Below are 13,033 nucleotides of genomic sequence, written 5' to 3'. Positions count from 1 at the left end.
CTAACTGCAATCTGCTCTTGCTAGGTCAGCCACCATCTTGCTATCTCCTATTTTTCTGCTAGCGTAGCCACAGCAGTTATATCAGTGGCCAATGGCTCACTGGTTACAGCTGACGGCCAACTAGCTACAGTTGATGGCCATCCAATCACAGTTGATGGCCATTTACTACCTGAGCCAGCACCTTTCCACATGAGGCCGAGAGCCTGGAAACTGCACTCCTGGCTTTGTCCCCACAAGTGGCTTTCTGAAATCTTCTCTCTCTGGGGAATGAGATTGCTGGCTGCAGAAGAAAACACAGCTGGGACCAGGGCCCCAGACCTGATGAAGAAGTTTGTTTCTGGTGTGTCTTTATCTTAGGGCCCTGCCCTCCTGTGACTGAGCTGGTAAATGAATCTCAACCACAACATTAATGGCAGAAAATAGCTTAATGTACGGCCTTCCCAACTGGCAGCGACCTTCAGGGCCTTTACACAAAGGTATTCTAAACTGAAGGACTCGCAGCCTCCACGGCATGGCTGGTAGGGGAGGTGGTTTGAAAGAGCCTCAAACCTGATTTCCCCTAGTCTGCCTCATCTCAGAAAATGGCAACCTCATTTTTCCTGTTGACTCTATTTTTCTCACCTCCCACATCCAATGCGTCAGCATATTGTCTTGTTTCTATTTTCAGAATGTATCTAGGATTCACTCACTTTTTATCATCTCCATTATTACCATACTAGCCTAAGCCACCACCATTTTTTAACTGTATTATTGAAGTAGACCCCTAATTGGTCTCCCTACTTTGGCCGTCATACTCCCACACTATTTTCCACACAGCAGCCAGAGGTGAAAGCCCATGCCAAAATTCTTGCCAAGGCTTACGAGGCCCTACGCGGCCCAGCCCCCAGCTGCCACTCTGAGGATGACCCCTCTGGGTTCCCCATCAATCATTCTGCTGCGACCACACTGGGCTTCCTTGCTGTTCCTAATGCACCCAACTCCAACCATGTTTCCCCGAAAGTAAGAGTGGGTCTTACATTAATTTTTGCTCCAAAAGACGCATTAGGGAGTATTTTCATGGGATGCCTTATTTTTTCATGTACTACAACAATCTGCATTTATTCAAATACAGTCATGTCATCTTCTGGAACATCATCGTAACGTACTAAATGCACCGTCTGGCTGACGATCTTAACTGGTGCTTATTTTCAGGGTAGGTCTTATTTCAGGGAAACAAGGTACTCCCACCTCTGAACCTTTTTTGTTCTTTCTGCCTGAAAGGCTCTTTTTCAAGATATCCTCATGGCTTCTCTCCCTCACTTCCTTTCGGTCTCCACTTAAATGTCACCTCCTCAGAGAGGTCTTTCCTGACCATCCTGTCTAAAATAACTCCCCCATTACTTCCACCCTCACTCGCTCATTCTCTCGTGTAGTCCCTTACCCTGCTCAGTTTGTTCTCAGTCCTTATTTGCTACCTAAAAGATACTTGTTCATTGTCTTTCTGTCTCTGCAGAATCTCTCATCACCCAGAACAATGCCTGGCACATAGTAGGCCTTGCCTAAATTCGTCACATGAATGAAAAAATGCCCCCAAGGACATGACTCCTGCATTCCACAAACCCAAGGAAAAACTTAGTTTCAGCATTTGATAACCATGCATCCCATTGAATTTGTGGGACAGTTTTAAAAAAACTAGAGAGCCTAACTGATTCTTTGGGCATTTCTTATAGAATTGGATGAACAAACTGGTAGCAAGTCCATAATTAGGAAGCCAGGACACCTGGGTGAAATCCCCAATGCCTCTAGTCCCAAATAGTGTGAAAATTGTGGATAAATCATTTCGGAGTGGTAGGCCCTCTTTGACCCACATCTGAAATAATATTTTCTATGAGCCATCTTCCTAGGGGCAGGACATAGCTGTGAGATGAATAAGATCATTTCTGTAAATCCTTTGAGATGCCTGCATTCAGATGTAATAAAAGCCACCATTTAGGTATGTCTCACGTTAAGAATATCAAATACATAAACATTCAGTGTATGTGATTACTAAAGAAATTTTGCAAACTCCCTTAGGCCTAGAGCATTAATAATAGCATTCAATTTACTTAAATTTGATTCATGTCCAGGTCTTTCAGAACATACCAATCATGTAGCACATTGCCTTGCACCTAACTAGGAAATCAATACTTATTTACTGACTTATTGGTCAGTAAGGGAAAATACCCGTACTGAGACATCTTAATTCTAGCATGACCAAGCTCTGATTTTTCCCAGGGATGGCAAACTTACGAGCCCTCTGTTCTTTTTTTCCAGTCCCCCAAATCTGCCTTCATCAGTGCTGCGAAGAAGGCCAAGCTGAGATCCAATCCTGTGAAGGTTCGATTTTCCGAGCACGTGACAGTTGGAGAAACAGATGCAGTAAGTGCAGCTTCTGCTCTCTCTCCTCAGCCCTTGGCCAGAATTGGCCTGGCCATGGAGGTCTCACTCTGGGGCAGTTGTTCATCTGCTGCTCCTCAGAGTGGACAGCAGTACAAAGAGGTTGTGGAGGACCTCAGTGCTCTGGGTGGGTAGCAAGTGAGGGGTATGTGGCATCTGGCGAGGCCCTGGGCATTGTGGGGATAAATAATACATATCAGTTTACTCAAGATCCTCATGGTGCTTAGAGAAATTTCATCTTTAGCACAGTAGCTTTTTACACAGAACAAGTTCCCCGTAAACATCTCTTGGCTACTTGATAGAAGCAGGAATGAGGTAGTGGTTTTCTGATGATGAGGAGGGAGAGCGTCTGGTGAAATCGCACTCTCTTCACATTGAAGTGGTCCTGCAACTCTACATCTTGACTGAAGAAGACTGTGCATGAAGGGTGAAGCAGCCTAGGGGAAATGATCCAGACTCTCATTAAGTCACAGCGCTTTGATTAGGCACTTGCTGTGCTCCCAGCACTACAAGGGATACAAAACAAATACCTGTTCTCTGCTACTGGATACCTGTCAGTGATGTTGGGGGTGGGGGGAGGAGGGGGCAAGTGGCTCAGATTGAGACAGTACAGAATCCCCTACTGAGTGGTATGGTTTCAAAGAGCAGGTGATGCTTGACAGTCCATGCCATGGACTGGCCAACTTGGAGGGTCATGGCCGGCCTGCAGTCTTTCTCACTGCTTTGTAGGATTTACATGAGCTGAACTGTCTGCACCAGATAAACCAATGAGAAGCGGTGGGTGGAAAGCAGAAAGATGTGTGGTAAGCAGTCATGGATTATGGCCAGGGTCCCCCAGGACTCTGCTGAAGTTGTTGATATCTGGTGGTGGTGGGGGTACGGAGGGGCTAGTCAGAGCTACCAGGCACCTATGTGCTTTTGCAGGCTGTCGTGGGCTGGGCTCTCGGGAGGCCGCTGGCATGTATGTGCTGAGGCACAGCTGCAGTAGAGAGAAACTAGCAGGCCTAGCCCAAGTGGTGAAATCAGCAGGGTGCCCAGTGCTTCTATAGTCCTTTGAGGCAGAGCCACTGAGAAGAAAGGATAGAGGACACAGGTGTCTTCTGTCTCCATTTCCCTGACTCTCATCCCCAAACTGAACCCAGGCCCTCCTCCATCCCTGTTTGAGGAAGGCTGCAAAGCCCAAGGTACTACAAGGCCCAACTGGTAAGCTGTCTGAATGATTGGTGGTTAGGCTTCACATCAGTCCTAACAGAAGAGGTTGAAGAGAAGTGGGGCTTGGTAAGCAGAGAGGAAAGGTAACAGTATGGAGTCCCTGCAGATCAAGGTGAAGCAGACCCTGAGGTCCAAGTCACTAAGGGGATGTTTATGTCCTGAGTCCTTGAAAATCCAGAGGAAATGTGACTTGAATTTGAAAGTACAGACAGGTGCAACCTATCCCATCTCAGCATTACAGAGTAATCACCATTGCTAAGCCACACCGTGAAGAACTCCCTCCCCGCCTCCTCTCCCTTTCCTTCTTCCCCTCCTTTTTTCTCCCCTCTCTTCCTCTCCCTTCCTCTCTCCCGTCCCCACTCTCCTTCCTCTACTACGACTTCCCTTTCCATGTGTCTCAGTTAGCCATAGGCAGAATCAAGCTCCCAGTCCAGACCAGCCTGAATGCAAATGTCCCAGAGTAGCTAGGACCCACCCAGGTTACTTCTGTTGCTCCTGAATCCACCACTAGGCATGGGGCCCTTATCTGGGAGAGACACAGACAGCAATCTAGGCTCGGGAAATTGCCTGATATCACAGCAGCACCTCCTTCCCCCCCACCCCCCGCCGCCCCATCACCGCCACCACCATTGTGGACCATAGCAGCCTCACCATTGGTTGGGACCTGGGGAAGTCCAGGCCCAGGTGACTCCAACATATCCTATCATCCCTTTTTCTCCATGTTCCAAGGCTTTATTAAGCAGCGAGAGCAAAAATAAATCCTGTGGGAGTTCCTTGCCAACTCTATTTTAAGCAAAATCAATTAAGTAATTATCTGAGTCCAACCCAGCGTGCTAAATAAAACCTGCCACCATTGACTGTCATCAGTCTGGGGATCCAAGGCCTCTGGGCTTGGCAGGAGCCCAGGATCAGGATCAGGGAAAGAACCAGGAAAAGAACCAGGGAGTCACACTTTTCCAACTCTGTGTCCTATGACTTCCCACCATGGCTCGACTCCTGGCTCCCTACCACCGCCAACCACACCCTAACTCAGGAGGACTTGCTTGTTCATGTTTCAATATTTTGTCCATGACAGTCCCTAGAAATGGACTATTCTCTTCTGGCCTCTTTAATAGTCCACACCCACCATCTCCTTCAAAATCAAAATCCAATTCACTTAGTCTAGGAAACCTTAGCTATCTTATACCTGTTGGTTTGTTTTGGTTTTATAATTGTTCTGTAATGGATTCATGTTGGGGTGCGGCAGGTAGGTGAGTATGCATGTGTGCCAGGTCACTACAGCAAGAGTGTAAGACTACACGCAGGTCCTCTGTTTTTTTTTTTTTGCCATAGCCTTCATGGGGCTTAGCATAATGCTGGGCATATGGTAAGGGCTCAGTGAATACCCATCGGCTTAAGGAATCTGGCCATCTTACGTAGCTTTTAAGTTCCTATAGCAATGATGATGTTGGCCTGGGAAAATGGTTGGATTCTCCTGATGAGTCCAGTCATCCAAGTAAGCACATATCAAACACCTAATGCTCATATATTCAGCAGCCATTTTTTGAGCACCAACTGTGTGCCAGGAAATCTGCTTAATGTTGGGACTACAAAGATTGAATAGGACATGGTTATTGTGCTCTGAGTTCACTGTTTGACTGTGAAAGACATTCTTCAAACTATGAGAAGAGCACTGGAAGAGATATGTGTAAGTTGTTATTGGAACACATGGGAACACCGGGTCCAAGTACCTGACCATATTGGGCAAGGCTTTACAGAATTCGTATCTCAACTCGATTTTGAAAGTTCAGTAGGAGTTTGCCAAGGAGGGGAAGAGGAAGACAGAGGGAACAGCCTTTATTTAACAAATATTTATGAAGAACTAAACATGTGCCGGTCTATAAATAAACACCTGTGCCAGGAAAACGTTTGCTAAAGAGTTATCAGGTGTTCCAAAATGAGCTTTGTCAATGGTTCTCAACCAGGGTCAGTAGTGCCCACGCTCAGAGAACTTTTGGAAATGCCTGAGTGTGTTTTGGGTCATCTCCACGGTTTGGTGTGCTATTGGCACTTAGCGTCTCAGGGTCAGAGATGCTAAGTATCCTCTAGGGAATGACACAGTCCCTGAATGATAACTTGTCAGTGGTACGGAGGCATGAAAGAGCAGTCTGGGTACCTGGAATGCAAGACATGACTCTGGGGAAGTTGGCAGGGGCCAGGTCAGAAAGGACCTAGGATGCCACACGGGAGGGAGAATGGCAAAGAAAAGGCATGGACATGGAAGTGATCTTGATGTGAAAAGGGCCTGGTGGAAAGGAAGGTGTCATGAGATAGAAGCAGGTGAGTGAGGGGGGCTCCTAAGGAGGCTTCCCATCAGCCCTTCAGTGCGTGGTGGCCTCTGTGGGCCAAGCACCACTCTAAGCTATGGAGCCACAGGAGAATGCAGGTGCACTGTGATATGAAATGATGAACTTTGATATGGTCCCGTATCTTGGAGAATTTGGTTCTGGTCTCCATGTGACATTATTATTGATCTGCTCTTTCCTTTCTTTGTCCTTCCATACCTTTGGCTTCCTGTCTCCTTCACTCTCTCCTTTCTCTTCTTTTCTACACCCTTCCTCTGGCTTCCTCGTCCTTCCAAATGAGCCCCTCTCCTTGTCCTTCCCCTACCTGCTCCCAGAAAATGATGAAGAAAGAAGCTCTTCTCCTCATCCCCAATGTCCTGAAGGTTTTTTTAGAAAACGGGCAGATCAAGTCGTTCACATTTGATGGCCGGACCACTGTTAAGGTACATACAGAGTCTCCTCTCCCGGGGCAGCGTTGCCCTCTCCGGAGCACACATAGCTGCTGGTCCCCAGGTTCCTTTGAGTCTGCACAAAGCTGCTCACTGCTGAAGCAAGGTGGCCTTTGAGCTCCTGCTGCTGTGAGCACCAGGCTGCAAAAATACATACGTAGTCCTCGGCTCAGGGTGGTGGGGGAAATTTGCCCAACTGTGTGCAAGCGATTGTAAATGTGTGTGTGTGTGTGTGTGTGTGTGCATGCAGGAGTGCGTGTGCACATGCATGCATGCACATGCGTACACACATCTACTTATGAACCGCTTTGTGTCGGTGTTACACTGAGTCCTTCAAGACACTTAGGAGCTAAGGCGAGTGAACATCATTAAACCACTTATAAAGCAAAAGTGATTTATATTGATACAATAACGCCTACGCAAGTTTACACACAGAAATCAGCAAACACAATCTCTTGGGAGATTAGCTTAGCCATGCCTTGCTTTTTAAATAACAAGCAGATCTTAAATTAAGCACTGAACCAAGATTTGAAAACTCCAGCAACAGTCCCTTTGACTATTCCTTTCACAGAAAGAGCAATTACTGAGCTGTGATTCTTAATGGCTCAGCCAGGTGTCTAAAAGTTGTAGTGATTCCCTTAGTCCTGAGGAGAAGTGACGATACCATGTTTCCCCGAAAATAAGACTTGGCCAGACAATCAGCTCTAATGAGTCTTTTGGAGCAAAAATTAATATAAGATTTATAATAATATAATATAATATAATAATATAGTATAATATAATATAATATAATATAATATAATATAATATAATATAATATAATATAATACCGGGTCTTACATTAATTTTTGCTCCAAAAGACGCATTAGAGTCGATTGTCTGGCTAGGTCTCATTTTCAGGGAAACAGGGAATTAACCTTCAGGTTCAGCTGTTCTCTGGGACAGAAATATCCACTCCTGTTTCTTCTGAACTCTCTCCAGAAAAAGAATGCCATTTCCAGAATGGACATTTCCATGTAACCAATGCTGGGGTCAAAACAACCCTATAAATCAAGAAACCCCTGGGTCAGGAAACTTTCCCCAGGAGTTACCACGTGTTTAGAATTGGCCTTGCCAGTGGTTCTCAATCAGGGTTGGCACTGCCCCCTACCAGACAGTATGGGAATGTCTGAGGCTATTTTGGGTCACCTTCATGGTTTTAGCATGCTACTGGAACTTAGTGTCTCGGTCAGAGATGCTAAGTGTCCTGCAGGGAATGGGACAGCCCCTGAATTATGAAGAATTATTTTGGCCTAAGCGCCAGTAGTACACGAGTTGCGATACACACTGGTCCTATCCATGTTGATTGAACGAAGAGTTTCTTTGGAAGGGTTAGGCCTGGGTGGGTCCCCCATGGGATCAAGGACCAAAACAAACTCCTTAGGGTACCTGGGATGGTCTCTTTTCTGTTGAATGTCTCAGTGTGTGTGTGTGGGGGGCGGACATTGAAATGGAACTAGGCCACCCAGGGGAGTTCAAATGCCCCTCCTCCAGATGTGGCTATCTCTCTGTCAGAATTCTCCTTGGTGTTTATTCATGGTCAGTATGTCCCCTGTAGACCTGTCCCCACACTGGACCCTTTACTCCTCTCTTTCCCCTTGGAGCCTTCTCCACGTGTTCCCCCACCTCACAACATCGCCACCATTGTTGCTTCCAGGTAGCCCCAGCCTTCTAGGACAGCAGTGTCCCCTGGCTTGTGATCTCATCCTGACTTCTGGGAGGGTGCAGTGGCTATTCATTGGAACTTGGACAGGCTGCCAAGCCACTGTCCCAGAGAGGTACCTGAATGAATTGACAGCTTGGCACAGGGGCTGTTACACTTGTAACACCAGTTGGCACTCACCGGCTTGGCTGTCCACAATCCCAATGCAGCCGAAATGCAAAGAAAACCTCATTTGTTCCTGCCAGAGCTCTAGCAACACTGGCGCCTCTGTGACTACTTGGATAATACAAAGATATTCTCAAGTACCCACCAATTTGCGGCTGAACATTTGAATGGCTCAATGTTTTTTCATGTTCGCTGAGGGGCTTCTTTGGCAGCCCTGGCTGTAAGGGATCTTTGCATTCCCAAGCCTGCTTCTTCCCTGCCTTTGGGGGCTAAGCGACGCTGACTCCACGAACACACACACTGGAGCCCCGTGTAGGCTGAAGTCACAGCAAATAGATGGCAGAAGTCTCAAACTGACATGTGGGCAGCCCCCACAGATATGTTTCCAGACACCCTAATATTAAAAAAAAAAGTAGGGCAGCAGAGCAGACAGAGCCTAGAACTAGTCAGATTTATGGCTGTACACAAGACATGTGACATAGTTCATCTGCGTGGACACATTTTTCAAGTTGCTAAATTGATTGTCTCTACAAGCCAGCTACGATCAAAAATGAACATTTTGCCAGTAACTCAAGTCATTTCATTTAGATTTTGAATCCAGAAGTAGTCTATTTTTAATCATAATTGTGGCTTTTGCTTGTGTTAATTCCTAAATAAATAAAGAATGGACGGACAGACCACAGCAAACATTCTGACTCAGGTGAGAAGAACCAGCACAGTGCCTGGCACTTAATAAACACTCAGGAAATAATCTGTTGAAAGGAAGGAGAGACAGGAAAGGACGACAACCATGATCTTCTTTTGCTATATACCTGGCCAGGTCAAGTTCAAAAACACTTCCCTCCCTCACCTCCGAATGTACCTTTGGTATTCCTCAGCGTCCAGGCCTCTGAACAGCACTCATGCACCACTCTCATCCTGGAGACGTTGCCTGGGCCACCACAAAGGCTGATGTCTCTGTGTGGCCCACTTTCCCAGCTTCAGTCTTTTCCCCAGGACTTCTCTTTCTTGGGTGTTCAGTTCCCCCCTCCCATAGTTGGTGCTTGGAGTAGGTCAGAGCTAGAATGGATTTCCCTCTCAAGGCTCTTTTCTCTTCCACAGGATGTGATGATGACATTACAAGACCGTCTTTCCCTGAGGTACATTGAGCACTTTGCTCTTGTCCTTGAGTATGCTGGGCCAGAACAGAGCCACAAATTCCTGCTTCTCCAGGACAAGCAGCCCTTGGCTTATGTAAGTAACTCTTTTATCCTGGCTTGATAGCTTTGCCTATGGCCTCTGCTAGAGAAGAGGACCCCAGGTACTCTCTTTTTGGAAAAATTCATAATGATGTGCTCGGCCAGAAACTCACAGGTCTCAATAGCGGTCTATACTACCCACCTCCAGAGGGCTTTTGGCAATGTCCCTTGTGACCAAAAAAGACATGAAGATTGTTAGTCTTGGTCTCTAGTGGGAAAACTTTGCGGTGGTGAGTCACTGCATGGCTCCTGAATGCTGAGTTGAAGAGCTGTGTCAACTATTCTGTCTCCTTGAAGCTGTGCCTGATAGACATTTCTGCCTCTGAAAGGAAATGGCCTTCAGATGAAGGCTGTAAAGGAAGGGTCAACAAGTGGAGTCTAGCAAGATCAGTGAGGCCAGGACAAGTGTGGTCTGAGAATGGGCTGAGTGGGGCCAAGAATGGGTAGCATGTCACCCGCATCAACTTCCAAGGCAGAGTAGGAGAAAGCATTTTATCATCCTAGCCTTTGCCATATGGAAAAAGGCTGGAGAAATTCAGCTTTGTTGCATAGTATTTCACCAATGGTGAAACACCAGAAGAGCCAATCAATACTTCCAGAGGGGGAGGGAAGAAGTTGGAGAGGGACTGTTGGGAAGAAATGCATAAATGGAAATGAAACAAAAGCCAAAATCAAACACAAAAAATTTGTGGATTTTGGAAAGAAAAATTCTTCAAGTTTAGCTCTCAGACAAATGCAACCCAGGGCCTCGTGAGTCCCCCCTATGAAGGCAAGGTTGTGGGTGTCCTGCTTGGAGGACGGCCGACGCGCCTCCCCACCACTCAACAGGTCTTCTGAATCCAACTGGTCTCTTGTTCCAAATGGAATTTTAAACTTTTTTATTGCAAAACAATCAAATATACAAAAGAGTAGAAGGAATTGTATAAGGAATCCTCATCACCCATGCCAGCTTCAACAGTTAGTGATACATTGCCACCTTGTTTTATCTATACCTCCAAATGGGATTTTAAATTTTTGATTTAGCTTCTAATCAGCAACTTATTCTGCTTGAGTCTGGGCCCCTCTGCAAGGTAAAGGCATTGGTCCCACAGCAAGAAAAGAGCCAGAGAAGTTCCCAGGAGCCCTCTCTTTCTACCTAGTATCTTGGGCCTTAGACCCAATTGTTGATAACGGCCAGGTCCTGGATAAGTGATTCAAAAATTCTGGTCATTTATGTCAGAAGGGCAGAAAATACCTGGGTCCTCATGAGTTTTCTATAAGGATAGTCGGAATTGGCCGGCCGTGAGACAGCGTAGTAAACAGTACCCTTGCTCAAGCGTCCCTTTGAGGAGCCACTGAGCTGGCTCCCACCAGCACAGCTGTTGATTCCCAGATCTTTTTGCCTCCAACCTCTCATCCCTGGGATTCAGGTGGTTCAGCGGACACACTATCAAGGAATGAAATGCCTCTTCCGAATAAGTTTCTTTCCCAAAGACCCAGTGGAGCTGCTACGTCGGGATCCTGCTGCTTTCGAGTACCTGTACATCCAGGTAGAGTCTGATTGGGGATACATAGACAGACAGACAGACCAATGGACAAACAAGCAGGCAGGCTGTTCTGCCATCACAATGAAGACACTATGTAAGTTTTTCCAACCTCCAGGTAGCTTTGAAGGCCCTTTCATTTTCTGTTACCATTGTAGTCCATGGCCAATTTGGTTGGTCTGGTGACCTGAGCTGGCTGTGGTTCAAAGTCCTGTCTGTTTGTCTAGACAGATTTCATCAGTTTTCAGGAGCAAACACCAGTAGTTCCAGCACTTTCACAAGATCCCAAGGTTTAACAAGTCAGTTTGGGTAACGGGGACCCAACCCCTAGTGCCTAGTAAGGAAATGATTCCCAATTCAGTTCATCCAGAGACATTTGCTGAGCACTTACTCTGGGCCAGGCCCTGTGCTCAGTGCTATCGATCAAGGTGAACAAAGAACTGTCTGACTTGCTAGAGCTCATAGATATGTACACAAATAAATATAAGATAGTGTGATAGGCAGTATGATGATGACAGGGTACAATTGTCAGTAGGGACACCCAGGAAGCAGTTTGCCAACTCTCCATGGAAGGGGGATAATGGAGGCTTCACAGAGGGAGTGATGCACGCATGCTCTTAGCTTTGAAGAATGAGCAGATATTTGCTACGTGCACAGGTGTAGTGGGATGGGCACATTCTAAGCAAAGGGACTTGCATCTACAAAGGCTCCGTGGCATGAAACAGCACAACACGATGAGAGAGCTGCGAGTAATTTATTATGGCTAAAGTGGAGAATGTGAGGTAAGGAGCAATAGGAAATAAAATGGGAAAGACAGGAAGAAGGTGGTGAAGGTCTTGATAGATCATGACAAGTACAGGCTTTAAAATTATTTAGGGCAGTGGTTCTTAAAATGTGGTCCCTGGACCAGCAGCAGCAGCAGCAGCAACCTGAAAGTTGTTAGAAATGCAAATGCTTGAGCCCCAGCCTAGTCCTACTGAATCAGAAACTGCAGGTAGGGCCCAGAAGTCTGTTTTAACAAGTCTTCTAGGGGATTATGATGCCTGATAGAGTTTGAGAACCACTACATTAGGGCAGTGGGTCTTAACCCTAGCTGCACATTAGAATTACCTGGGAAGCTTTGTGGGAAAAAAAATGTTCTGTCCGACCCAAGACCAAATAAATCAAAATCTATGGGAATGAGGTCCAAACAGTGACATTTTAAAAATTCCTCACGTGATTCTAATGTGCAGCTAAATAACTCCTGCTGTAGAGTGGGGGCACAGAAATGCTGAAAGGAGAGTAGCCTGGTCAGATGAGCAATGTTAAAAGACTGCAGACTGCTGAGGAAGTACACCAGCTAGGGAGCTATTGCAGTTATCCAGAGGAGAAATGGTGGGGGCTGGAATCAGGGCAGTGATGGAGGAGGTGGGATGGGACTCAAGAGATATTTAAAAGGAGAATCGATGGGCTTTGACTCGAGTGGTAAATGTGATATCATTGCCCAAGTTAGGGTATGTAGATAGTGGAATGGATTTGGGGAAAAGATGAGTTCATTTTGAGACGTGTTGAGTTTTAGTTGCCAATAGGACATATAGAGTGCTTGATGAGAGAGGGGGTAATACTCTCCAAACTCATCTCTGATGATGTCTCTGATGTTGACACCTGGAGCTGTGCTATGGGACATCATGGTTGTCCTTGCTGCCCCTTCTGACAACCTAAAATGTTAGGAACATTTCTCAAACAGCCTTGGGTTCCTTTATCAGCACGCTACAGGGCAATGAATTGTGGTTTCTCTATGAATTTTATAAGTTTAGTTCTTATTTTATTTTCCCTACATTTCTTCATTCAAGCTTCTGGTGGTCATCTTGGTTCAAGTGTTTTAGAATTTGGTGACAAAACATGTCCACCCTCTCTCCCCTTTGTGATGATATGGATTTCAGCTGTATTCTTTCTTCCATTTCTTAAATCATTTTTAGATTATTTTTAAAATTTATTTTTGATATAGTTCACATACAATGTTAGT

The 13,033-nt window shown here is 46.0% G+C and overlaps 1 protein-coding gene across 8 annotated transcripts in view; it reads left to right on the top strand.

Moving 5' to 3' along the window:
* Positions 1-13,033, top strand: part of FRMPD3 (FERM and PDZ domain containing 3) — a 141,127-nt gene that overhangs the window by 88,060 nt on the left and 40,034 nt on the right. For 6 of the 8 annotated variants that reach the window (XM_081042954.1, XM_081042953.1, XM_081042956.1 and 3 more), the window contains 4 exons: positions 2,293-2,397; positions 6,287-6,394; positions 9,369-9,500; positions 10,915-11,034. In XM_081042954.1, coding sequence (XP_080899080.1) covers positions 2,293-2,397; positions 6,287-6,394; positions 9,369-9,500; positions 10,915-11,034 — 465 coding nt within the window. Of the gene's footprint in view, positions 1-2,292; positions 2,398-6,286; positions 6,395-9,368; positions 9,501-10,914; positions 11,126-13,033 lie in introns of those variants that run through there. The other 2 variants (XM_081042955.1, XM_081042958.1) reach the window with 2 other exon arrangements.

The sequence above is a fragment of the Rhinolophus hipposideros genome (genome assembly GCF_964194185.1).
Source record: "Rhinolophus hipposideros genome assembly, chromosome: X".
Classification (NCBI taxonomy): domain Eukaryota; kingdom Metazoa; phylum Chordata; class Mammalia; order Chiroptera; family Rhinolophidae; genus Rhinolophus; species Rhinolophus hipposideros.
This window is presented reverse-complemented; position numbering and strand designations above follow the sequence as displayed.